Source organism: Paramisgurnus dabryanus, chromosome 13 (genome assembly GCF_030506205.2).
Source record: "Paramisgurnus dabryanus chromosome 13, PD_genome_1.1, whole genome shotgun sequence".
Classification (NCBI taxonomy): Eukaryota; Metazoa; Chordata; class Actinopteri; order Cypriniformes; family Cobitidae; genus Paramisgurnus; species Paramisgurnus dabryanus.
Window position 1 is genome coordinate 11764283 of NC_133349.1, and position 27976 is coordinate 11792258.

Genomic DNA, 27976 nt, shown 5'->3' on the forward strand with positions numbered 1-27976 from the left:
CACAAAAGTTATTCCCAATATTTTTCATTTTTATTTATTAAACTTATAGTAAATATCACGGGCCAGTCTAAATCGTTTCATCAGTTTGTTTTTGATTACAAAAAAGCCAACTAAGATTAACAAAGCAATTTCTATTTGAATATATCTCAAGTGAAAAGCCAAGATAAACTGCATTGTTTATAAATATGGATTTCAAAAACTCTACAGTTTAAACTCTCAAGTTCGACTCTGCTTTTTTTATTACATAAAGGATAATAAAAATTGGCAGACTGAACATTAAATCTTCGAAAGGGGAAAGAAATGTATATCTTCTTATTGCACTGTAAAACCTAACAGTTAACTTAACTCAAACCATTTAAGTAAACCGGTTGCATTAGACCATTTAAGTTTTAAAACACATAAATTTACTGTGAACTTGAGTCATGTGCAATTATGCACTTTTATTTAAGTAGTGTTAACTTAAATATAAGTTCATAACTGCATATGACTCAATTTGTTTAAGTTCACAGTACTCACATATATGTGTTTTAAAACTAATGCAACCGCTTTACTTAAATGGTTTGGGTTGAGTTAACTTTTAGGTTTTACAGTGTGTGATATCTTCTCTTTAAACCTGCATTAAAAAGTGACCAATCAAGTTAAGTTTCCAGCCCAAAACACTTCTAGAGGCCAAAGCCATGTCAGAATTTGAATGGCAGTGAACAGTGAATGACAAATCACGTTGTCCTTGTGCAAACAGAACCATGGCAGTACAATTAAAGTATTTAGCTCTCCAATAGTCTCCCTGTTCAAAACAAAAACAAGTCCTCTCGTGCTTTTCCAATCTTATGTTAAAAATGAATGCAATTTTTTTATTTTGGAGGATCAGGACTTTTGGCGTATTGAAGCACTTAGTTGTCACTAAAACAGATACCAAAATGAGTTCACTTTTCCAGAAGTGCTTGAAATGGAGAGTCATGGTATGTTTGTGTAAGTTCCACAAATTGAATAACGTGGACTGCAAACCTTTACACAGAGGAAATCAGTGGAAAATGGCCCATAATTCTTCACGTTCATCTTTTCCAAATTAAATCATAAAATCAATACATGCAATAGCATTATATATTTTCCAAAGCCTTGTCCGATGAGTTCCTCAGCACCCATAGCACCCCATTAAATCTCTGTTATAGCACAGAGCTATGGGACACGCAAATAGCGTTCCTCCCACAGACCCATTTCCAAAGCCATGGTTTGATCATTCCACTTTAACTCCTTGTGGGCCGGCATTGCAGTGAGTGACCACAGCCCCCATTTTTGACCTAATGCAGCCCCACCCCCTACTGACCCATCCAAAGAACCACTCATTCATTACCATGACAATATTGTACTTACTGGGAAGAGAGAGAATAAAAAAGAAACAGACCCTTTGTGACCCTATTTCAGTCCCCACTGGATCCATTTAAAAGCTTAAATACCTCTTAAAAATGTCTTGCCTGTTGAAATATAGCCTATTGGTACATTTTAAGTTACAGCTTTAATGCAAGGAGTGACTTCTTCTGGAAATAATGTAAAATCCATGCAGGGAACGTCTGTGCACTGCAGATGCAAAATTGTCCGTCCTGTAGCTAAAACAGGACTGCAGCGACAGATCACACTCATTTGACATGCTTGAGTTGCAGAAGACTCGGCTAAGATAAGCAACAGAGAAAAGGTCAAATAACTATCATTGCTGCTTCATTACACAATCATTACAGTCATTCAGACACGCATGTTAAAGTGCGTTTACTAATGCAAACATATAGCAGCATACTCAGACTCTCTGCTGTTTCTACTATGCAGGATGGAAGTTCAAAAAGTCTCTGGACCTGACACATGAGCTATTGAACTGTTAAGAGTGGCACAGGTTTGAATCCGGATTGTTATTTCCTCATTCACAACATTTTCTTTCCTCTCTCTTTTTCCTACAACAATGAAAAGGCAAAAACTTGCTGGAGCTTTGCCAGATTTCATCCCATACTGTTACTTCCTGTCAGCTGTAGGGGTCCAACGCTACAGCCGTAATTTTCCATGCACTTAATTTCATCTTTTTAAAGTAGACAACTTGTTTTATAAAACTCAAGGATCTAAAGTAGTAATACAGATTTTTTAAATGTGGATAATGTCAATGATAAAGAAAATTATTATTATTATTAAAAATGATGTTTATAATTGTATATTTGGCAGTCGCATTTATCAAAGCACCTTGCAGTGCATTACAGGGTATACATTTTTATTTGTATGTGTGTTCACCTGAGTTCCAACCTTTGACCTTTTGCGCTGTTAAATCAATGCTCTACCACCACTGAGCAAATATACAGGGAATGGAGATGCTCAGAAGTCTTTATTATTCCACATTTAAAGGGTCTATTGCATCACCAGCTTGCACAAAAGAGAGCCAGAAAGATCTTCTTAAAGGAAAACACCACCATTTTTCAATATTTTACTATGTTCTTACCTCAACTTAGATTAATTAATACATACCTATCTTTTTCAATGCATGCACTTTTAATCTTTGTACAATGCCATATGAGTGTGTTACCCCCAATTTCCACCGACTGCGGAAAGGCTGCGGATCGGCTGCGGAACGGCAGCAGAGTCAATCGGTTTCCATTCAAGTCAATGTGTGTATTTCCACTGACTGCGCTCCGAATCCGTCACAGCTCCGGCCATCCGCAGCCCTCCGGCACAAATACGCAGAGCTTCTATTTTTGACGGATGCCGGATAGCTCCGCAGGGTGGAGCCATGACTTTATCGCGTGATCATACCTGAATTCGCGAGATCTCGTGTTTTTTTCCTTTATTAAATCTTTGCAATACAAACATTACAAAGTCATTAATATAGAAACAACAAATAATAGACAAGAACAGAGCCAGGGGTAGTTAAATGATAAAGTATATGGTATAATAAATACATTAAAGATAGAGCATAAATAAATGGTTTTAGCAGCTTTCTTATTTTTTTGAATTTTGGATGGATTTGATGTACTGCTCTGTCTACGCGAGATCTGCAGCCGCTCCGCAGTTGGTGGAAATCCGGCGTTAGCATTTAGCCTAGCCCCATTCATTCCTATGGCTCCAAACAGGGATGAATTTAGAAGCCACCAAACACTTCCATGTTTTCCCTATTTAAAGACTGTTACATGAGTAGTTACACGAGTAAGTATGGTGGCACAAAATAAAACTTTTGTTTGGAGCCATAGGAATGAATGGGGCTAGGCTAAATGCTAACACTTTTAAGAAGTGCTGTAAAAAGATTAAAAGTGCACGTATTGAAAAAAGATAGGTGTGTATTCATTCATCTAAGTTGAGGTAAGAACATAGTAAAATATCGAAAAACGGTGGTGTTTTCCTTTAATAGTGAGAAGGTGAATGAAAACGCTAAATAGCATACACAGAAAAGGTCACAAATGATGAGAAAATACATAGCAAAGGAAAACATCTATGGCCAAAGTATAAATCTCCGGCATGGAGGTGTCTGCTTCACATGCCACTGTTTCACAAATATGTGGACAGCTTTGAACTACAACCAGATTTCAAGGGCAAACTATACTCTGCCAGCCAATATACTTGCCAAGTCATTAAAGGGCAATTTTCCAGTGATGTAAAATCAATTAAAGGGAAACAGTAAAATTGGACCAGCATTGTGCGTCAGTGGAAAATGTCTTGCTCTCTTTAGCTAAATCGGAAAACCGCAGACAAGCGAATAACATCCCAGTTTAAATAAATTAAGGCAGATTACAGACTAGATGCCATACAAACTCCCACTGAAGATTTAAGACTGTTATGGTAAAGGATCAAATCTCATTCTGTCCATTTTAGAGTTCAGAATAAGAGCCACTTTGTTGCGAAGAGATTGTGGATTAAGACAGAAATAGTTGTCAGGAAGTCCTCTTAGTACCGAAGAGGTGCTATGAGAGCTCATGTTAATTTTTTAGCACAATTAAGATATTATACTTTTTGGTTTCTCATACTATTTTCTGTAAAAAAGGGACTATTTTGTACAAACCGCCCAGTGAAGCCATGCTATGGCTCTGTAAAATGATAAACCCAGTGGCTTGTTGCATAAACTTATTATAGTTTTTAAAGTTATTTTTTCTTCAAAACAATTGTTTTAAAGGCAGGGTGCCGAGTACCGAAACACACTTGTACCCAATCAACAGTAAGGGGCATGTCTACTGACATCGTTGCCTGGGTTGTGTATGTGTGGGACGGAGAAGAAGGTCCAGATTCAATTGAGGTAGGGACGTGCTTGTTTATGTGATTTCAAATATCAACATTGGCTTTCAGAGATCAGGCACCCCACCTTTAAGTGTTACATAAAATGATAGTTTGGTCTAATTTAATTTCAAGTAGAAGGACTGATTAGCCCTAACAAACTGCTGGTTACTTTATAGCTATGTTTATGCAACCGGCCATTGATCTCATCCTGTATGTCATTTGTAAATGCATGCATGACACAGATAAAAAGCCTGATCTCCAAATAAGAACCAGAGGACTGTGATGTATTGTAATAAAATTGATTCAATGCACTCAATGTGTTGAAAGAATAGAGAAGCCTAGCCCATTGATTAGGTCATCTCCTTTAGAAAGTAAATGTGTGATTAAGTACTTCATGTTCTTGCTTGATCATTGAAGTGGCAATGAGACGATGATCACAGTCACATAAACCCTAGAGAGAAAAACATCCATGCGGTAAGTACTAACATGGTCTTTAACCCGGAGGCCGGGGTAATAGTGTGACGTAGTGGCTGTTGCTATGGTAGCATCAACAGTTTGAAAACAAAAGGGCGGCATGGATGTATTTTTTAGATTAGTCTTAGTGCATGCCATCACTTCTTCCAGGAGGCCTATGAACCACCCACCTGGCATCTGCCAGTACAGTCAAATCACTGCACACTGAGAAATGTCAATAACACTAGTGAGATTGTTCACACTGGGAAAATGATGACATAATGTGCTGTGTACACGAGGATGTTTTCCACTGCGCATGAGATAGTATACTGAAGTATTTCAAGCCCACCATTAAAAAAATTACAAATATGCATCAGCTTGGATTGTTACCATTTTACATATATTGTACAATATAAGAAATAACAGCACAGTTTGATCATTAAAATAAAAAATCTTGCTTCATTAAATATGCATAAAGAACAAAGCAGGCAATTTCACAGGCTTATAAAATAACTAAATTAAAACATGTATTTCCAAGACAAACTATTAATCAAACTTGTTTCACTGTTAGTAGTATTTTAAGCTAACGGTCAGTATAAGATTGCACAATTCATAAATACAAATACATATTCTTTGTACCCTAATACATATGAAACATTTTCACATAATAAATGTTTTGATAAAGATTTCACAGAAAAATATATACTGAATCTTATTACATTATTCAACAGGTTATTCCTGAGAAAGTTCACATACACGGTCATAAAAAAATGTACAAACTGGCCCCAAGCTGACACTGGGGCACTAAAAAAGTCTTAATTTGCACCATTTAGGTACAGTTTTGTATATATTTGGTACTGCTGACATACTAATATGAAATTTAAGGTGCAAAAGTGTACTTTTTGAAAGGTTTCTGCCCCAATGACAGCTAGGGATAATTTTCTGACCATTTATGTTTCTGACAGTGGATTTCTTTTCTTGAAATGAATGTCTTTTATCGTAGTGTCACTTGATAACAGTGCCAAATAAAAGGGCAGACTATAAATTGCAAACTCACTGAGCTCATATCCTTAAAAAAAAAGAACTAGATTAAGTCTGGTGTGTTAAAGAAGGGTGTCTTCACCGTCCTCCTTAACTGGACTGAGACATGACTTTCTCTGTTTGGAAATAGCAGCCCACAAGCGACACAGCATCCCACCTCTGAAAAACATACATGAATAGATTTCTTACTGCAAGTTTTTTTTTTTACATATGTGTGCTTACAACAGGATTAACTTACTTGATGCCACAGTAATGTAAGTCATCTCTGCATGTGAGATGGATGAGACAATCCAAGGTGAAGTCATGATAAACAAGCTTAAAGATAAAAGCATAAGATTACATCAACACGGTTTACCTTCAACACATTACATTCATGTTTTCAAAATATGTGTTTGTTGCGTCATGTGAACCATGTGTTTTGTCAAAATAAGTGCTTTCTGCACACACGTCAAAACCGTTTATGATAAAAGAGACGCTCACGTTCACAAAATACACGCAAGACACTCCATTAACAGTAAACTCTGATTACGCATGAGATTATGCAAGTGTCTGGCAAAAGCGAGGGTCTCTTTTATCATAAACCCTTTTGACGTGTGTGCAGCAGGCACTTATTTCACAAAACACGTGATGCTCATAGGATCACTTAACGCGCAGAACACACACGACGGGCTACATAAATGTGGTGACAAACTTCGCATCGATCACCCTTGAAAACAAAGAAGTCACCGGCCGCCACTGGTCTCCAACCCTTTTGTGAGCAAGGGCTACCACAATGAATAAAACTGGAAAAAATTGATAAAAATCTGGAGGGCTGCTTTTATTTTGTTACTTGTTGATGTAAAGAAGCCAAGCTATTATAAAAATATGTATTAAATCAATATTAAAATTTAGGCTTTCAATAGAATTTGCTTTGGCAGGCAACTCACAGACTCAGTGTGGGCAACCCGGTGCCTGTAAGCACTAAGTTGGAGACCACTGATGTAAAATAACTATGCAAAAGCTGCTAAATGCCACCTCAGTCAAAAATAAGATAACGATATTAACCAAATGCTTTCAGCATCTTTATCAAAAAACATTAGGAAAAAAGTTTTTTGGCAAAATCTGTTAAACGCTATGTTAATTTTTAAGCAAAGTCCTCTAAGTGCACAGATGAAGAATTAAATGAACAATGGTATGCGGTCATCAAGGTGCAATATTTTTTTAGCCGGTTAAAGGAGATTTAAAGAATATATTAGAATACTGACCAAATTTTTGAGCCTTTTACCTTTCAGAAAGGATAGTGAAGAGTGACTGAAGACTTTTGGAGATTTACGTACTTGGAGGGTTTTGCAGCGAAATAGTAAAATTGTCAAACACCAATAGAATGCCTTAAGTGACATTTGTGAACATAATGACTAATTACCTTTTCATTTCCATTAAAATTTAATTACTGAACTTAAACATTAGAACCTAATAAAAAAATGCTTCAAAGGTCCACTTACAATGTCAATGGTTTTCTCATCCACAGGGACACTTTTTAACCAGCGGACCATAGCGTTGTTCTGGGGATTGGGGGATATTTTCTTATCTGTGGGGGAAAAACGATCATACTTACACATTGGCTGCAAGACAAACTAAATAACATAAACTGATACTAACGTGATACATCAATTAATACAAATAATTTGAATTCTTTCCCAGTGATATGGCATTACTGCAAAAAGACCTACGACAAAAATTATAGAGCCGTGTTTCCGAATCATTTGTCTCTCCTATCGCCAGCAGAACAATAGTATTATATCAACTATATACACAGACTGAAAACACAAGGCCTGAGGGTCAGGCTTAAACTAGGGATAGTCTAGGTTGGGTAACAGATGACACAACATCTCCATTGTAGCAAAACTACTGCCTTAACTAAACTCATGCAGTGGCATGTGGAGTCTTGATATGATCATTTTACACTCATCGTTCCTTGGCCACACCTCAGGAGAGAACTGCCTTTCATACAGAAGAAGCTGTTCACATGTTTACGTAGAAAACGAGTGACGGAAGTTATCATGAAGAAACCAATGCAGTATAAATTGTCCCTGGGTAATAAAAAGGAAGTAACCTGTAGCAGCAGAGGAAGCTTTGACCTCCAGGGTGTTGATTTCTGTTTGTTTCATTTGAAGCGAGTTCCTGAGAAGTTCCTGGAATTCCTTCTCCTTTTCATTCAACTGAAGCAGCAACCTGGAACACAGCATAAAAAACTATTTTCATTTACTGCCCTCTTGTGGTGACATTTTTAGACGTGCATACAGGTGTATCTTTATCATACAGTTCCAGTAATGTTGCATTCCATCTTCACTGCAATCAGGAATAACAATCCCACTAGGTATTGCGAATGACATGATAACAATTTCTAATAAAAACATAAAGCCAAACATTAAAATGTATAAAAGAGCATCATTTAGAAAGGTACAGTTAAATGTCTGATACCTCCTGGACTCAAGTCGGAGTTCGGACAGCTCCTTTGTGAGTGAGGAGTGACTGGAGACAAGATTCTTGGTAAGTTTCTCATCACTCTCTTCAGATCTCTGAGGGATATCAGATTCCTCATTGAGCGTTATGAGGGGAATAACATTTTCCCTAGGATCAGCCTCAACGGGTTGCTCTGTTTCTATAGAGCTTTCCTCGTTTTCAAACGATGACTGTAGCTGAAGCTTGAGCTCTGAGAAACACATGGAAATGGGTTTGTGAAAGTGTGTGAGTAGCACAGCATTCAATGGTGCAATGGAGGCAATATAGATTATACAAGGACTATGTCACTTCTCAGCAGGTGCTTTTTCATACCTGGGAGCAGAACTGTAATGGCATCCTGTACAGCCTGTCTCAGCAAGTTGTCCAAAGCAAACATCCAATGAGGTTTAATCTGCTGTTTCTTCAAAACCTTCTTTACCTACAAACACAAGCAGCACTTCATTAACTTTATTTAATATTTCGAAAAATTTGGATTTTCAGAAAAAAGCAATAATCATGATTTGCTAATGAGTGGTTGCTAGGGTGTTGCTGTGCTGCTTTTCCCAACCGTGAAGGTACACAAACAGTGCACATTTAGGATGTTTCCCACATCTGACCCCACTATTTCTCTCACAGAGGCTGTGTCCAAATAACATCCATTTTTAGTGGTGTCCGAAATCATAGTGAACATTATTGAGTGCACCATATAGTGAATGAGGGGATAAGGGGATATTTCGGACATAGCCTGAGTCTCTATTTATGAGCTGGTGAATAGATTCAGGTGTGTTCGAATATAAAGGGTTTGAAAATGTGTGGTGTGCCTCCAGGAAAACTTCCCAGGGTTGGGAAACACTCTGTATGGGGTTTAAATGTTATTAATGGAGTTTCTCCATTGCATAGTACCCCCTGTTTTGGTTTGGGTAAGGTCGTGCTCACCTGACTTTGGCTTGGTTAGCTTTTCCATCGAGTTTAGTAACACTTCGGAGTGGGAGGGATTATAGACGTGTCTTTATATTTGCGCTGCCTACTGCTCTGACATCATACAAGTGAGAGCGTCATTGTACATTCCCATACATGTATTTATTTCTCAGTCCATCACAAAATAAAAATTGACCACCACAAATAGATGTTTGCACATTGCGTATTTCACTACCTTTGTCTCACATGACAGTTTCTGTACAAACACCCATGGCATCAGTTATGAAGTTCCTGATTCTCAACATGTGGATGTTTTTCCATCGCTAAAAGGGAGTTTGGGAACTTACAGCGAAGCACAGATGACACCAGGTTTTAGTCGAGACTGCGCAAGCTAGCATGAAGGTAAAGCTAATCTTTTACATTATAGTGATGACGCTGGTAGTGACGATTCTTTCAGACCAATCAGTGATCTTCAGTGTTTTCGCATCACGTTTTGTTATCAGCTCGGGTCGCTTGGAACCCCAACCAAGGTGGTACTAAAAAAAGTATTGGGTACTACATACTGCACCCAATGGAAAAGCCCACAAAAGTAATTTGACCCGACCCAAACCAAACCAAAGCGTGGGGTACTATGCAATGGAAAAGCGCCATTAGTGCCTTTCTATGGTGTTTTTGAGGATATCTTCTTTGGCTACACAAATTAAAGGATTTTTTGGCCAATTTTATTGTTTGAATCAATTCACCTTAGAAATAGCAAGGTTTTTACTGTTTTCTACAAAAATATAACCTAGATATCTGTAATATTGCATGATGAAATCAATGTCAAATCACACACACACAAATGCATGATTCACGAGAGACTCATTTTCAGGAATGAGTTTATCCAAAAAAAAAAAAAAAAAATCACACCACTGAAATTAGATCATGAAACTTTAGCTTGGATTTCTGGCCTCTAGTTTGTTGAAGACTGTGCAAGCATGTAAAATTAAAGTAAACTGAAAGTAAATCACATACTGCATCCTGAAAGCTAAAGAGCGCCGCCTGTAGGCTGCTGAGGGGCACGGCACCGTTCAGTAGGGTGGAGCGCAACTTTAGCAGGCTATTAGTCAGGTGTCTCTTGTCTGGAGAGCGGATGTTCTCTCCTAGGTAGCCAATCAGCTCGCTGATGTGATCTGAGGTGATACCGTGCTCCTCTGTCTGGAAGATGGGAAAAAAGATAAGCATGTTTTCAAACATGCCTCAGTTTAGAAATATTTAGACCTTTGAAAAGAAATGCTGGTGGTTTGGCAGCATTCCACGTCATATACTTGAGATGTTTCCAAGATAAAGTGACACAGTGGTGTGTGTGTGAATGTACCTGCGGCAATGTTTCCTGAATGTTTTGAATCACGTCATTGATGTACTCAGTTAGAATTCTGTTTAGTGTGTCTCTCCTTTCGCTGTCCTTTCTCAACATGAACAGACCTAAATTCTCCCCAGAGCCGGATGGGCTTGTCGTCATGTCTCCTTGGGGCTCATCTGGCACCCTACCAACAGGAAATGCATACAAATATCCAAACATGTGCATATAGATATATACATCATTTTAGGAACTACGAGTGTGCTAAAGTCAGTATGTAAATCTGGGGTTGGAAGCGTTGACTCACGCCAAGAAGCTGCTGGAACTGGAAGGACTTGCGGCGATGTCATTTACTTTGAGAAGAGGTGTGGTCCTCCTCACATCAAAAGAGTTGGACAATTCACTGTGGTCAACGTCTGCGTTTTCCACGCGCAAAGCGATGGGTACAGACATGCTCCTGTGAAAGTCTGCAATAACAAACAAAAACATATAAACTCGCATGATTAATTTTTAAGACACCATGGCTATCAGGCAATGTGTGTTAGCGGTGACGTCATCTATATGAGAATAAAGGTTGTCAACATAAACTAAAAGATACTTTATATACTCTTCAAATGCCTTAAAAGGCCTTGCACTTTTGACTATATACAGTACTGTGCAAAAGTCTTAGGCCATCCCCACCAGACTTGTTGTTTTAAAAGTTTTATTGTCCATCCATATTTATTTTTCAATCTATTTTATTAAGATACAAACAGAAAATACAGGAAATATGTACAAAAAAAATTATTTCTTTTAAGCATCATCAGTGTTCAGTGTGACCTCTCTTGGCACTAAACAAATCTTAAGTGTTTTTGAGCAGAATGAAGTAAAAAGACTAATTTCTTTAAAATTAGGATTTAATTTTATTTAGGTTTAAAAGATCCTGCAGTTTTCTGCTATTGCTCAAGTGGAAGGGGAGTTTACCCTCAAAACTTGATACATCAGTTTACATTTTTATACAGTTTTTAATACTATATACACATTTTCTGCATTTTCTGGATGTATTATATTAAAGAGACTAAGAAACAATTATATATGATCACTATAACATTGCAACAACAAATCTAATTCTGGCATGGTGGCTTTTGCACAGTACTGTATGTATGTTTTTGAAACATGGGGTCAGAGCCTTCTGCTTGACCTCAATTCTCTTATATTGGCCAATTTAAATGTTTTGGTTAACTATTCCTGTAAAGAAACTGTATGTAGGTTTCTGACTGTACAAAATAAAAAAGTACTACAATATATTTAGGAAACATCCTTAGTTCACATATCTGTTTCTCTGAAAAACAATGTGGTTGCCAGTTTTTACTTAAATGCGACCTCCAGTGGACGCAACTCCAAAAATGAGCCGCAGATTGAGTTATAAAAATCCACTTGTGTGGGTTTGTAATTTGCAGACAACAAAACGTCTCCAATATTTCGAATTTAAACTGCGTTACCAAATTTAACCACTAGAAGTTGCAGCTCCTTTAAAGGTGCAATGTGTAACTTTTATAAGGATCTCTTGACAGAAATGCAATATAATATACATAACTATATTATCAGTGGTGTATAAAGACACTATGAAATGAACTGTATTGTTTTTATTACCTTAGAATGAGTCATTATATCTACATACATGGAAGTTGCTGTCAGGTTTTTACAGTAGCCCTAAATGGACAAACTGTTCTATAAAGCGCGTTTTTTACTATGTTGTTAAGCATGTTTGTCCCATAGACTGTAAAAAAAGATGGACGACCCGACACGGCGCTGACATTTTAGGTCTTGAGTCTGCGCAGGAGCGATTTTGGAACCAGTCCTGTGCAGTAGTGTGCAGGAAGTAAAGCAGCAAAATCAAAGCCCCGCCTTCGCAGAATGCGCATATAACAGCTGTCAATCATGAAATGACACCACCATTTTTACGCCATTAAATAACTAACTAAAAACAAGCTTCTTTTAAAAACAAACACTTGAAATTTACATCAGCGTGATAAAACTACAGTAGTTGACAGAAACCAGCTTCAGAAAAAAAGATACTTAAAGTGTAATTAAATTGTTTAGATGGTCTCAAGTCTCATTGAATAACATGGGAGAGGTGGGGTTTATGACCTATACTAGGACCAGACACAGGGGGGCGATCGAGACGTTTTGGCTTTACTTTTCAGGGCATGTGCAGCGTGCTTGGTTTGTCCTGTGGCTGCTACCGTAGCTTCACTATGCTTTTTGAAAGGAAGGGGTGAGCTGTGGACGTGAGCCATTGGTTGAAATTCACAATCTCACCACTAGATGCCTCTAAAATCTACACACTGTACCTTTAAAGAGGCCAGATTTAAAATCCCCTGTGTTTTCACCATTTATATTTACAAGGGTCTAGAGACAAAGTTATTAGCTCACCATGAGGTTCTTTCAGGAGGTTATCTGTCTGAAGTTTGGCTTTTTTTCTTGCGCTGCCCTTCAGAAAGCTGTTCTTTGAGAGCTCAGAAGCCGTGGCCCTCTTATCTGGGTTGGGTTCAAAGCAGCACATGATGAAACCTTTAGCCTCCTCTGACATGCACTCTGGCACCGTGGGGTGGATCTTAAACATGCCCACCTGCAGGGGTACAAACCCGGTGTGATTTGAGGTCAATCAAATAGTATGCAATGACAGCTTGAGATGATAGCAATGTCCACATGTAATGTGGCTAAGGAATGTAAATAAGCCTCACAGTTTTTTTAAAGTAGTTATATAACAGTCTTTATATAATAATTCGTTTCAGATGTGGATACCGATTGGTCAGCTGTGCAAAAATAGTAACAGCTATGATGCAAAACTGTGCAGCACCCCTATTGTGTTTGTTGCATAACAGTGTTTTGTATATTCATATAGTGGCCTGTGATGAGAGTCTCACAAAATGCTTCTTTACTGGGTGTATGGGGGCTGGGACCCTAAATTGTAGACCGGACTGGAGGTTTGTGAAGGTATTTTAGGGAGCATGTATCTGAAACATATATCCATTTAAGCTTAAAAGCACACTAACCTTAAACATGGCCGCCTGAGGACTCCCCAGTTCGTGAAAAGGTGGTTTCCCCGTGGCCATTTCTATGATGGTGCATCCCAGAGACCAGATATCGGCTGGTTTCCCGTACCCACGAGGACCCTGGTCAATGATCTCTGGAGCCATATACTGCAGTGTGCCTGAGGTCAGGTGAATCAGAAGTAGTTTGTAAAGCAAACATACAAAAAGTGTACATAATGTAACATGAGACGCATGCAAGTGGAGAACTATTCAATACATGGCTCGACTTACCTGTGAATGTCTCTGTACAAGGGTTGATTCCTGCTAGTCTCTTTGAGGTGCCAAAATCGGATATCTTTAGCACACCGCTGTATGTATTTATCAAAACATTATCACCCTGGAGACATGGAAATCAATAGAATGCTATGAAATATGAAAACAGCATTTTGATGTTAATCAACTCCTGGCAGCGTAACACATCTTTTACCTTAATATCTCTGTGGACGATCTGGTTATCGTGAAGATATTTCAGACCCTCCAGAATCTGTTTAGTGTAGAAGACCACGGTTGCCTCATTGTCTTTAAGAGGTCCCCACTTTGATCTTAAGAGAGACGACAAGCTTCCTGTCAGGGGGAAAAGCAAGTCAACACATGTTTTACTACTGTTTCAGATATAATCCCTTAAACATTGGTTTTATGGTTACACATTGTCAGCAACCATTTCACAGTGGGTATCCCATTTCGGGTTTGCATTTGAAAGGGGACGTGACTTAAGGGGGAATTCCTTTATCTAGTCTTGTGTACAGTATAACACATTTCCTTTACACTCCCGTCTAGAAACCTTCCCCACCTCAACACAAAACGCCCTTACAAAGAACCATGGATTTCTCAACAGACTTTACAAAATCAATATTTCTCCATGTCATCAAACAGGAACCGTTCAAGTAAGAACAATGACAAAGCATAGCACACCTCCAGGAACCTCCTCCATGAAGATCTTGATGAAACCGTCTTCGCTTACTGAGCCCAGGTACTGAACGATATTCCTGTGCTTCAGCCTCTTATGAAGGGCAATCTCCTCATGAAGTGGCTGAGAGTAACTATCAGCCAGAAGAGAAAGATAAGAGACCATGATGAGACCAAGTAGATATATGATTATCTGAATCATGTAAATGACCACAATCACAGCGAATATATGCAGGGTTCCCACACCTTAGTTAAAGGAATATTCCATTTTCTTAAAAGAAAAATTCAGATAATTTACTCACCACCATGTCATCCAAAATGTTGATGTCTTTCTTTGTTCAGTCGAGAAGAAATTATGTTTTTTGAGGAAAACATTGCAGGATTTTTCGCATTTTAATGGACTTTAATAGAGCCCAACAATTAATACTTAACTCAACACTTAAAAGTTTTCATTTGAAATGCGAGTTTCAAAGGACTCTAAACGATCTCAAACGAGGCATAAGGGTCTTATCTAGCGAAACGATTGTCATTTTTGACAAGAAAAATAAAAAATATGCTCTTTTAAACCACAAGTTTTCGTCTAGGTCCGGTCCAGCGTGACCTAACGTAAATGCGTAGTGACGTAGGGAGGTCACGTGTTACATATATAAAACGCACATTTGCGGACCATTGTAAACAATAAACTGACACAAAGACATTAATTAGTATCAGTTGACATACAACAACGTAGGAACGGTCCTTGTTCAACACACTTGTAAACTGGCGCATCACGACCGGATCTAGACGAGAAGTTGCGGTCTAAAAGTGCATATTTTTAATTTTTCTTGTCAAAAATGACAATCGTTTCGCTAGATAAGACCCTTATGCCTCGTTTGAGATCGTTTATAATCCTTTGAAACTCGGTTGAAAAAAACTGTTAAGTGTCGAGTTAAGTATTAAATGTTGGGCTCTATTAAAGTCCATTAAAATGCGAAAAATCCTGCAATGTTTTCCTCAAAAAACATAATTTCTTCTCGACTGAACAAAGAAAGACATCAACATTTTGGATGACATGGTGGTGAGTAAATTATCTGCATTTTTCTTTTAAGAAAATGGACTATTCCTTTAACTTCAAATTCAAGGACCTTTCAAGGACTTTCCCGGTCCAATACCCTCAAATTCAAGGACTAAATGTGGGGACACATTTCAAGTGAGAGCAAGGTTACATCGTGTTACCTTTTAAGATACATTGTTAAAGTTCCCTTTAGAGGGAACTCGCGCTACATCACTGCGGTGACACTTTGGGGACGCCTCCAAGGGTAAGTGTGTCTGAATATGTATATCAAATTTAACCAATGGTGAGGCTTAACTAAAAAGACAGGGTGACGCGGGAGCCAGGAAGTATATCGCTATTTGAAATATTGCCAAAGACGGCGTAACATGGACGCAGGAAGTATGGCAGAGCATACGCAGCGTCTCGTTCCCTTCTCAGGGAACAACAGTTACATACGTAACCCAAGACATATTGTTTATGTGTCAAACACAACTAAGCAAAAAAGCATTTTGGTATGAATCAACATTCGCATACAGAAGATATAAGCATTTAAATTAACAGTTTAGCATGTGTGCTAGAATTTTTATGAAATTATCCTGCACTACACAGGGAATAATATGGATTTTTTCCCAGAAAACTTGGATGAAATAGATTCAATCACTTTCAATGACCTGTATCAATGTATGTATATTTATAAAAACTTCCCAGGGCCTTGGATTTTTTTACCCAAATTCACCAACCTTTAAGGATTTCAAGGACCCGTGGGAACCCTGCAATGTGTTTTCATTGTTCATTCCATGAGTTTTATGTACTATTTAAATAATTATTTCAAAGCTGAATTGATTGATAAAAATATTTCTTACAACCATAAATACCAGTGCAATGAAAAAACTGCTTTCTTACGTGCTGTCCCTCTCTGGGATTTCTTTGATAGCAATGCGCACTTGGTTGCTGAGGTCTCGACCAGCATACACCACCCCATAGGTGCCTTTACCCAACACCACTTTGTCTCCATTCTCATTTCTCTCGTACATGTACTGCAAGAAGTGGAGAAATAAAACTGTCATGTGATCCCAAGAACTGAAAGCACTCAATAACTTTTGTATACCTTTTGTGATGTAATACATATGCATACAAATTAATCAAACCTATATGCTATATATCAAGATATCTTTTTCAAAATTGACAAATGTACACAAAAAGCAACTGCTGGCTGACGCCGGTAATCTCAAAATATCCTAATACTGTCTGTTTAACGATTACACAACAACTAAAACAAAGCAATCGTCAACTAAGATAAGTTAAAAGGCGACTGGATTCTTAAAAGCATAGCTAAGCACAGTTTGGTCATAAGCAGCATTAAAGTACACAGTTAATGTTTACATGAGCACTGAACCGGAAGAAGGACACAGAACAGGAAACAGATTTTAATGTGGAGTTAAGTTACTAAAGTTAGTAAAACGGGAAGCAAACCATCAGACAGTGCAGTTACATTATGAAACTAGATGTAATGCAGTGGTTCTCCAAATTTTCGGTATCTGTATGGTGCATCCTTTCGTGAGCCCCCCAAAGAAAATTCATGACATAAAACAATTGATAATAAATTAAGGTGTTTAATTGGCCCCCCTGTTTGAGAACCACTGAGGTACTGCAAGTCATGTAGTGGTACCATGTACACAACTGCGTTTATATTGTAATGACATCTATTTAACCCAAAAACGCATTCAGAGTAATGTTTTGCACGGCCACGGAGCTACAGTGTTTACTCTTTGGGGAAGAGTCAACCAAGCAGTGAGTTGGGATAGAAAGATATTTTAACATAGAAAAAAATACTTAGGTCCTTGGTCCTGGAGGGCTGGTGTCCTGCAGAGTTAAAGGGATACTTCACCGATTTAGCATTCAGCTTTGTATCTGTAGAAACCCGGCAGTATTACTGAATGACCATGTTTCCCTCCATCATTTCCCCCTGAGAGGAGAGATATCTGCATTTTGGTTCTGCAAAAAAGTCCTCCGATGATGCAAAAATCGTCATATTACATCATCGGAGGACTTTTTTGCAGAACCAAAATGCAGATATCTCTCCTCTCAGGGGGAAATGAGGGAGGGAAACATGGTCATTCAGTAATACTGCCGGGTTTCTACAGATACAAAGCTGAATGCTAAATCGGTGAAGTATCCCTTTAAACTGAAACATCCCTTAAAGGGACACTCCACTTTAAAAAAAAAAAAAATAGTCTCATTTTCCAGCTCCCCTAGAGTTAAACATTTTCAGCATTTAAACAAGAGTTTCAATATTTTTCTATTTAAAACTTGACTCTACTGTGGTTGCATTGTGTACTAAGCCCGACAGAAAATTAAAAGTTGCGATTTTCTATCATTCTGGAATAAAAATCAAGGACTTTGCAGCCGTACCATGGGTGCAGCTGGCGCAATAATATTACACAGTTCCTAGCAATATTGGCGTAGAAAGTTGCAACGTTTAATTTTCGTCGGTCTTAGTACACAATGTAATTACAGAAGAGTCAAGTTTTAAATAGTAAAAAATTATATTGAAACTCTTTGGTCATTGTTTAGCGCGATGCTAATGGTCTAATCAGATTCAATGGATTATGCTAAGCTATGCTAAAAGTGGTAGCACCAGACCTGGAGATCAGCTGAATGGACTCAAAAATTGTAAAAATCAAATGAATACCTGTAGAGGAGCTGGAAAATGAGCCTATTTTCCAAAAATGTGAAGTGTCCCTTTAACACACCTAATAAGATTTTGATTAGCTGGATCAGGTGTGTTTGATTGGTTAAAGCAAAACTCTGCAGAGACAGGGGGTTCAAGTTCAAAATGGTGCGCAAAGGTTTGCTGCGGTTTCCGGGTTGGACGACATGTTTCCTGGAAACGGTGTGCACTGATGTGCAACAGGGTTTGAGATACATTTTTGTTGTTTGGTGGGTGTGTCATAACTGCAGTCCAATCAGCAGAAACAAGTAAATGAACCACGCGGTACTAAAGAGACAGCCCGCACAACGGGTTCAAGTTGGAATGTTCTCTTTCATTCTGGACGGCAAGGGCAATGACTGTAACATTAAGTGTATTTACAGTATTAAACACGTATTTACAAAAGAACAAAAAGCATGGCCTCTCAACTACCGTAGTTGCAACCCTTGCGTCATCACAACAGAGTGTTCAATGCATCACCATTTCTGTTTAATAAACGTTGTGCAAAGTTTTGTAGGGGCTGAACGCAGCCCAGGCCCCGTCCCTCCAGGAAGAGGGTTTGACACCCCTGTTTAAATTAAATGGATACCCAAGTCTGTACAAAAAATTAGGAAATACACAAGAAACAAGTTGAGTTTTTCACCTCTAAAACTCCTTCACCTCCTTCACTGACAGCACTGGAATCTTCCACTGTAGATTCAGTTTGATGCAATAGAGAATTCACCAGATCACAGAACCTGAAAAGTGACATTCAAATTACAGGATAAGAGCATGAGGTGAATGTAAAAGCATGTGAGTCATGATATTTCAGTGAAGGATTTCCTCATGATTTCTACATTATTCTTCATTCTGCAACTGCGCTCAATTATTTTGCCATTACACAATCACTTATGCTTATTTCATTAGATGACAAAAGCTTCCCGTACATGTTGTCTTTGGCAGTGTGTTTGTGGGCGGAGCTAAGCTTACCCTTTACAGTGAAGATCACTGGGAAAGTACAACTGGAAGTCATCGGAATTATACAGGACGTACAGGAAGCAGCAACGTTCATCAAACTTTGAGATGCTGTAAGAGAGGAATTTTCAGGTCCCAGTTATTGATATTAATATTATCAACCTACAAAATAGCAAGTATTGGAACATAACCTGTAAAGAAGCTGTCCACTACCCTAAGGGCTAAAAACAGGAACATAAAAGGTATAAAGTTCTTTGACCTACAGCTTAAAAAAAGCTGGAAAGGAGATAACGAGCGTCAACTAAAAAGCAAGGAAGTTTCTAAAAAAAAAAAACTATTCAGAGAAAATCTGTGGCCTGTGGCCAAACAAAGCAACCCTACTGGGGACTATAAACTGCTGCATGAACTCTAAAAGCTTCTCTCAGCCTGTCCGAAATGGAAAATTAAAAAAACGACAGTATTCCCAAAAATGTACAGTACCTTACTCCGCGAATGGCGGATGACGGGAAAGTCCACTCGTGAAGACCTTTCTGGGAAAGCCAAAAAAAGCTAATTACACACATGTACACAAAACAAATTTCATAGCACAGTGCAGTGCTGTCCTACATTTTAAAGATGAATTATTTATAAACATGTAACTACACTGCACAACAACACAATGCGATGAAACCGCAGCCTACACAATAATACGTGAATGCATTGCGTGTGTTTTTGTGTACGTGTTTACCTCAAGAGGTATAACGTGTCTCAGCTGCACCGTTCGAGTGTTGTCTTCCTCACTTACACTTATTATGCTGGGTTGGAACACTTTAGTGGGTTCCAGAATGAGAACCTAAAAATAATTTGGGTTTGTTTATGTTCTTGACGCTTTCTTTAAATTGTGGTTAATGCCAAATAAAATCAGTACAGTACAGTACAGTAATGTTGAGGAAACAGAATGTGGTCTTACTGGGCAGCGTGCTGTGGAAACAGTTGGCTTGCATGCCTGTATCATCAACTCCATCCAAAAGTCCATAATTTCCTGTGTGGGATGATTCACTTCTCGTGGTTTGGCAAACTGCTTGTACAGTATATACGTCTCCATAATGGATGCAATATACCTATTATCAGAAACAAATCAACTTTTAAAGCACACGTGTCTTACTTGAACCGTATCTGCAGGAAATTGCATAGTCTGTTTTCGAATAAAATAGAGAATTTTGTATTTTAAGTTGTTAAAATTATTAATTCTTTCTATTTGTCTTTTAATTCCTAATTATTTAGAAACTCATTTGATTTTTTAGTTGGCTAACAAAACTATTTTTGCGACTCTAAAGATGAAAATAACCTTAATTTAAAAGAAATGAAACAAGACAGTATCAAAGGTTTATACTACTTAATCGACCAAACCAACATGAATATTAAGTAGAGCTGCATAACGATTAGTCGCGGCTAATCGTTTGCAGAATAAACGTTTTTGTTTACATATTAAATGTGTGTGTAATGTGTATAATAATTATTTATATATAAATGCACACACATGCATGTATATATTTAAGAAATATTTGCATGTGTATAAAAATGTGTATATTTACATATAATTTATATCATATATTTATTGATATTATTATATCAATATATTTTTTCCTTAAAATTATACAAACATGTGTTTGTATTTATATATACTGTGTATAATAACCATGTAAACAAAGCTTTTATTCTGCAAACGAATAGTCGTGACTAATCATTAGGCAGCCCTAATATTAAGTTAGTAATTTCTTTTACTCACCACATGGGTGCATTGAGTCGGTAGAGTTTCTTAGAAGCTTCTATCACTTTTTTATGCTCATTGGCCAAGATCCCGGCCCCCAGATAAAACCCCACATCCCAGTAGTCCTGCATCTTCTCCAGACAGCCCTTCCTGCCCAGCAGGCTACTCAGGGTGACACCTGCACCCCAGGCACAAAGAACCGCTCAAACCAAAACTCATATACCTACCCCCCATTACTCTGGGCTATAGTTTCAATTTCAACATAGTCAAACAGTATCTATTCATGCACTTTCAAGTCTGTTTATGTAAAGCAGGACAAGGCATGCATGTCTATAGACAGAAAATAAGCCATGCCAACACCAGTTTAACCTTCATGAACTGCCATTTCTTACCATTGTCTATACACATTGTTTTCAACCATTCAACATGTCCACTGCCTCCAGCATTTAAATTCCACAAGTAGGCCACTAAATATCAGTAATGCAAAACAGATGATACATAGCTCACAAAGCATTACATGACGGGAGGGGCAGATCATACATGGTGACCTTTTTGTTTAAGGAGCACATAATCAGGACAGTGAAGCTAAATGAGGGATGCATAAACAAACCAACCAACCTATTTTACGCAACGCAACAGAGGTGTCGAATTCATGCCCACCGGCTATTAGGAGCACAACATTATTGATTCCAGAGTGCAGAGTGGGTTCGATCTCGAAGGCCTTGCCATACCTGCAATTGAGTGGAATATTTAAAAAATTAGCAAAACATAATTGGATCAATGCTTAAAAGAAAAGTTCACCCTATATTTTAATCACCCCATACCACCTTAAATGTATATAACTATCTTCTTTCAGACAAACACAGAATTATCTTGGCTCTTTTCAGTTTTATAATGGCATCAGATGGCGGCCAATTTTTAAAGGGGCCATTTTCGTAAGATTTTTTTAAAATGTCAAATAAATCTTAAGTGTCTCCAGAGTACGTATGTGAAGTTCAGCTCAAATGGATAATTTATAATAACATGTTAAAATTGCCACTTTGTAGGTGTGAGCAAAAATGTGCCTTTTCTAGGTGTGTCCTTGAAGTTTAAGCCCAAAATACCACATAAATAAAGGGTTTCTGCAGGTTTCAACAAGTCGAATTTAAGACTTTTTATAACCTTTTTAAGACCATTATGAATGAAATTTCAGACCTATATGACGGAAATAAAATCCATTTTTATAGTACAGTGTGCAAACGCCCATGTGTTTTTCTAAGACCTTTATCTATCATGACAAAAAACAAAGATGTATTTTCTTGGGGTGGGACTTATCCTAATGGGAACTCTGTAGATAATTTATTTATTTGCCACTTTGTATGTGTGTCTTTTTAAATGCAAATGAGTTGATCTCTGCACTAAATGGCAGTGCTGTGGTTGGATAGTGCAGATTGAGGGGCGCTATTATCCCCTTCTGACATCTAGGGGTGTCCTCGACTAAGGATTTACATATTCGAATCAGAATTTTCGAATCTTTCCATAGTCGACCGATAGTCGAATCATCTATGTTTGTGTGCATGGGTTGGGAGGGGGCCAGACCAGGTACAAATTGGTAACTTTTATTTTCTTTCACAAGCAGCACACATAAACAACTGTCTGATAAAGTGACCAAAACTGTCTTTCAAGTAATAAACGAAGACAAAACTGACGATGCATTTATATATATATATATATATATATTTTAAGGTAAAATGTAAGGCAACATTTGTTTAATTATTCCTCATAACATTTTAAAGCCACGATCTACAGAACATCACACAAAAATACATTTTGATAACTAAAGCTAAAAAAATAACAAAGGTGATCCTCCTTGGAACCTCCGGCTACAATTCAGTGTTTTTATTTTATTTGGAGATAGCGCGTCAAAGCAGTCATGACCAAAAAAACCCGACAAATGAGAAATGACAAATAATTTGTGATTGTGACTGTAAATGATAAAAACTAATCTTTATATACAATTCATTAAACTTTAATTTATAACAAGAAAAACACTGAAATTAATGATTTTATAGACACTACGCGTTATTATTTAGCACAGAAATACCTGCTTGCTTGCTTTGACTTTGATCATCTCTGTATTAACTTTAGATACAGAAAGACCGGATGATATTATTTATTTCAGGAATCTCTTTGCTATCATTTGAAAGTGAACACCGACTGACCATAATATTAAATCACAAGAAAGACATTCGTGTCAGGCAGAAATAGGTTCGGTGCGGATACTAGTTTCCGTTTCATCACCGAAAAAAAAAAAACGTCTTACCTGTTTTGTAGTTTAACTTTAAGATAGACAATATAACCACTCCGTTTTAAATACATTTTAAAAACTTATACTCGTCGAAAAACATCCGTTTTTTAATGTTTAGTTTGATGAACTCCTAAATATGAGACGCATGCAGAGCACCTAGCCCGTTCGGCTAAATTACATGCGCAAGCATATCCAGCACGCAACAGCGCAACATCGATACAACGAAAAGCTATCCAAAATGTACATACTTAAATTAGATCGGAATTTACGTTTATAATAAATACAATTTTTTAAATAAAATAAGGTCAGAAGTAACAAAGTGCAGAACAAATATGCAAAATGCCTCAAGTGCACGGAAACAAAACACAAGCCAAATAGTTAAATCAGATAACCCAAAGTGATTTATAAATAAAATAAAATATAGAAATTATTAAAAGAACGAAAGTCATAGTTTAATTTGCCAGCTTTGTCTTTTAAATGTCGAAACAAAGAGGCAATGGTTTATAAACATAGAAACCTCTTATGGACGTGAAGCCCGGTCACAGGGGTTGTTGGATTTATTAACAATTTAAAAATATTTATTGAAAGCTGCTACTTCACATATTATTTGCAGCATTATCATAATATGCAGTATATTAATATATTGTGAGAAAGCTGTTATATGTGAATTCATTAACACATCTGCGACAATTCGACTATGAGATTGGTAGTCGAATCAGGCTTCTCCTATCGATGCATCGAATCTTCGACTATTCGGGGTCACCCCTACTGACATCACAAGGGGAACCAAATTTCAATTACCTATTTTTTCACATGCTTGCAGAGAATGGTTTACCAAAACTAAGATACTGGGTTGACCTTTTTACATTTTTTAGGTTGATAGAAGCACTGGTGACCCAATTATAACACTTAAAAAAATTTGATTTCCCCTTAAAGCTCAAAAAAGTACATCCAACAAGCAAAACAAATTCATACGATTATGAAATGTCTTCCGAGGTTCATTTTTGGGTGAACTACTAACAGGGAGGACTAATATAATTTTAATGTTGTGTGTACATTCAAATGCTTAAAATAAACAGTTAAAATTTGCCAATGCAGTACAAAAAAATAAACTTACTGATTTAATCTCAGCAATGCTTTATATCATAATATGCATTTTTGTTTCTCAAGTAAGTTTATGTTTAAATATGTTTCCCGGAAAAAGACAAAAATACTATCTGCACTTTGAAAAAAAAAGTTTCTGCATTTTTTATTTACAAAGGGAAAGCAAAGCACACTATAATAAAACGGATGTTTATCAGTGCGTGAAAGGACCCACCAGTAACATGCTTTGTCTCTGCTGTCTGTATCTTTGAAGCCCGAACTCAAGAACATGTCCTTGTAGATGCGACCGCACAGGCAGTAAACATCTGAGGCCACCGAGCCCCCCGATTCCACAATGGGTAAAATGAGCTTTAAAGCCTTGGCACGGTCACCAGGGTCATTCCTCCTGTGAAGTCATGTTAAAACAAATAAATTAACTTTTTTTAAGTGAGGTTCAGAGAGCACTATGAATATAATTATTGATGTAAAACAAAATAATTATGAATAAAACAAGCAAGTTAACAGGACATATGTTTAATAGGAATCGAGACAATGCCCACCTGTTCAGTGCAAATATATATTGAAATTTGATGTTCTGATGTGCCGTCACCATGCACATGGGCAAATTATTTAATGTCTCCACCAGATTTATTATAGAAGCATAATCCTTGAATCAAATGGGGAAATAGGGAAGAGTTACATTTCAATAAATTATTCATACATTTGACTGGCCCCTATAACATTTCACAACCTCTGACAATAAATCTTGCATATTCTTCAGTATGTGTTGTAAAAATTACGGTAACTTAACATTTAGCATACGCTTCCATTTAAAGCGACTTACAAATGAGAGAGCATATAAAAAAATCTATGTTAACAAGTAGAAATAAAGTAGATCTTACTGTTTTAATACACATAAATTTAAATAGCACAATATAAAAAAAAAACTTAAATAAATTAAACAATGATGATCATTTACAGGAAGTTGCTTTAAGGAAGCAATTATGACTGACATATTACGGCTGGCAGGACTGCATTTCTACATCTCATTAATAATTAAACAGATTGGGGTGTGGATATCACAGCAGCAGTCAATACGTTCACACAAAGACGTGCTGACAGAAGTATGTAGGTATGTACTAAACACATCAAAGGTTGACAAAATGCACAATTGAAAAATATGATAATGGGGCTATAAATGGAACGAAATGTGAAAAGCTACACACGTTGTTCGTCAGATAACATAACTTCATGTTTATACAAATGACTCACCGGAATGTCTCTGTATGACAGAAGAAGGCTCATTACGATGTCTGGACTCAGAAGCTCAACCGAGTCCAAGCGCTTCTGGATCCGACCCAGTTCCTGACTCAATGCCTGTCCTGTGTAGCGCTCTCGAGCCAGACGGATCTCTCTGCGGATCGCCTCATGCAGGTATTCACTGCGGGCCAGAGAGCATTTGACTTAAATTTAGACTGTATGAAAGTAAAACAGTCAATGACATAAAGCCTTACTGTCTTAATTGGTAAATATGAGAATAGTAAAACCAAGGTCATAGATTTGCTTCCCAAAAAAATATTTCAAAAATGTACCACTTAACTGTTAGAACAGTAAGTCATTTATAATAAAAAAAAGTAATGTGGATAAATGTAAGTAAGTGCTTCCATGTAAATGACTTCCATGGAAAAAATAACATGAGGGTGAACAAATAAGGACAAAATTCCTATTACGTATTTCTTTACTGTAAACATACAGTACAGATTTGTCTGGTTGCCTATAAAACAGATTAAGAATCATTCCCAATCCTGAATCACATTTTTATTAAATAAACAGTAAATATTCCACACTTACCTAGAATGAATGTGAACACTTTCAAACAACTTGACAAGTCGATCCACCAAAGGGGTCAGCAAGGATTCAAATTTAAAGCTAGAATGGAGGAAATCTGTGATTCCCCTCATTAGTGTGGCATCACAGGCAAACACTTTACCCTGCGGTGACACCATGTAGGGGATAAAAGTGTAGCTCCCACATTGCTCCTATTAGGAATGCAAAAGATCAAATGAAAACCAACTCAACTTTTTAACTATAGTTTTGATACAGGGGAGACCAGGGCCAGTTGCCACAAGGGCCATTTGTCACAAGGGCTATATCTCTGTAGCTCAACTGCTAGAGGATTTGCGTTAGCAAACACACATACTGAAATAAATGTATAGATTGAATGAAGAATAATGTTTTGGATAAAAAGCATATTGAAATTAATTTTTAATATTTTGAGGTATATGTCCAATTGCACAAATGATGTTGTCAAGAGTTATATTACTTTCCATTTACATATTTGCCAGACACTTTCATCCAATGTGACATTCAAACTATACATTGTATAAATCAGTATGTGTATTCCTTGGAATCAAATCCATGGCCTGTGCTTGGATAAGTGCAATACCCTACAAACTGAGCTGCTGGAAAATACAGGGAAAACAATTTTCCAGGTAAAAATTGTTGATTTATTTGTAGCTAATGCTATACACAAATTGTCTCAAAAATAAAACTAAATTTTATAATAATAGTGGAATAAAAATCTGACAAGTAGCCAGCTTTCCTTACGTCAATACTGCAAACATCATCAGTTATGATTGTTAGTGTCATGAAAAAACATTCACACCTTTACAACTTGCAGATCATCTTCTTGTTTGTTACAGTACAGGATGACATTGTTGGTCATACTGAAACTCTCTCTGACACCCAGGTGATAAAACAGGGACGGCTGACAAATACAGTTGCTCATTTCCACCACAGCAACATCTAAAACAGAGTATAAAATGCACTTCATAAAAATAAACATACATATCTCTGGAAGTTTTTTTAGCGCAGTGGTCCCCCTACACAGAAAGTTGTCCAACAAAGCATAATAAATGATTATGAATTATGAATAGCCTCAATTTTAATATTTATTTATTATATTTTTTATATAATAGCTTGGTTTCTTTTATGCATGTTTGTATTTATATACATTGTAATGATGAAACATTAAATAAAATCAACCAGTAAAACAAGTTTTCTGTAGACTTCAAAAAGTAGCCCTCCAAATTCTTTTATCCACTGTGGTAGCCCTTGCTCACAAAAAGGTTGGAGACCCTGTCTAGCGCGTGTCACAACTTGCCTGCGTTGTAGAAAGTGTCCAGGATTTCAGGGCTGCCGAGGGCAATACGTTCGAACGCAACGCTCTTCATTACTGCGTGCGCGTCGGCGCAGGCTTCTTTAAGACATGTCAGCGAAAGGTTTTCCTCTGTTTGCGCCACGGACTTGTCCTCAAGCGCGATATACACAACCGATAAAGCCCTGGTACGATTCCGCGGCGATATCGAGTGTTTATTGACGCCGACTTCGAGAGCCAGCGGGTCCTGCCATAAACTTCCAGCTGAAACTCGGACGGGATCCCTCCTTTTTGTTTCGTGCAGGCTCATGCGCCTGCGTTCAGTCGTGTACATGGTGTGTGTTCAAAATGAAGTCTAGCTTATTGAAAAGTCATCCTCTTGAAGGCACTCCTGACATGCCTTCACTGTGACGTTAAAATATTCCCGTGGTTTTTCCAGGTAAGACTCTGAGGAGGATCCGTATTGACGCGCCCTCCCACTTTACCCCGCCCTCTTCCACCGAACAGCTGTGCGACCCCTGCCTGCCACAAGATGACACCGACAACTATTT

General features: G+C 37.5%; 1 protein-coding gene across 1 annotated transcript; it reads right to left on the reverse strand.

Moving 5' to 3' along the window:
- Nucleotides 1–5062: 5062 nt before the first annotated feature.
- On the reverse strand, nucleotides 5063–27867 carry LOC135788946 (mitogen-activated protein kinase kinase kinase 5). The gene is made up of 28 exons (XM_065298452.2): nucleotides 27432–27867; nucleotides 26934–27073; nucleotides 26120–26307; nucleotides 25541–25709; nucleotides 24829–24935; nucleotides 24504–24674; nucleotides 21517–21629; nucleotides 20917–21076; nucleotides 20098–20248; nucleotides 19876–19980; nucleotides 19629–19678; nucleotides 19164–19259; nucleotides 18838–18931; nucleotides 16388–16521; nucleotides 14458–14585; nucleotides 13973–14109; nucleotides 13777–13882; nucleotides 13507–13664; nucleotides 12884–13079; nucleotides 10776–10935; nucleotides 10487–10655; nucleotides 10144–10326; nucleotides 8545–8650; nucleotides 8191–8422; nucleotides 7823–7941; nucleotides 7212–7297; nucleotides 5969–6045; nucleotides 5063–5889 (listed from the first exon to the last, which is right to left on the reverse strand). Exons 1-28 carry the CDS (start codon nucleotides 27757–27759, stop codon nucleotides 5793–5795), a joined length of 3960 nt encoding a protein of 1319 aa, XP_065154524.1. The 5' UTR covers nucleotides 27760–27867; the 3' UTR covers nucleotides 5063–5792.
- Nucleotides 27868–27976: the final 109 nt, after the last annotated feature.

Bases quoted from the DNA above. Each gene is read 5' to 3' on its own strand.
- LOC135788946 (XM_065298452.2), bottom strand. From the start codon at position 27,759: ATGTACACGACTGAACGCAGGCGCATGAGCCTGCACGAAACAAAAAGG. The intron at 24,675-24,828 runs GTGGGCATTGTC...ATGACTTCACAG, and splicing joins TATATATTTGCACTGAACAG to GAGGAATGACCCTGGTGACC. The intron at 19,981-20,097 runs GTAAGACCACAT...AATTATTTTTAG, and splicing joins TTTCCACAGCACGCTGCCCA to GTTCTCATTCTGGAACCCAC.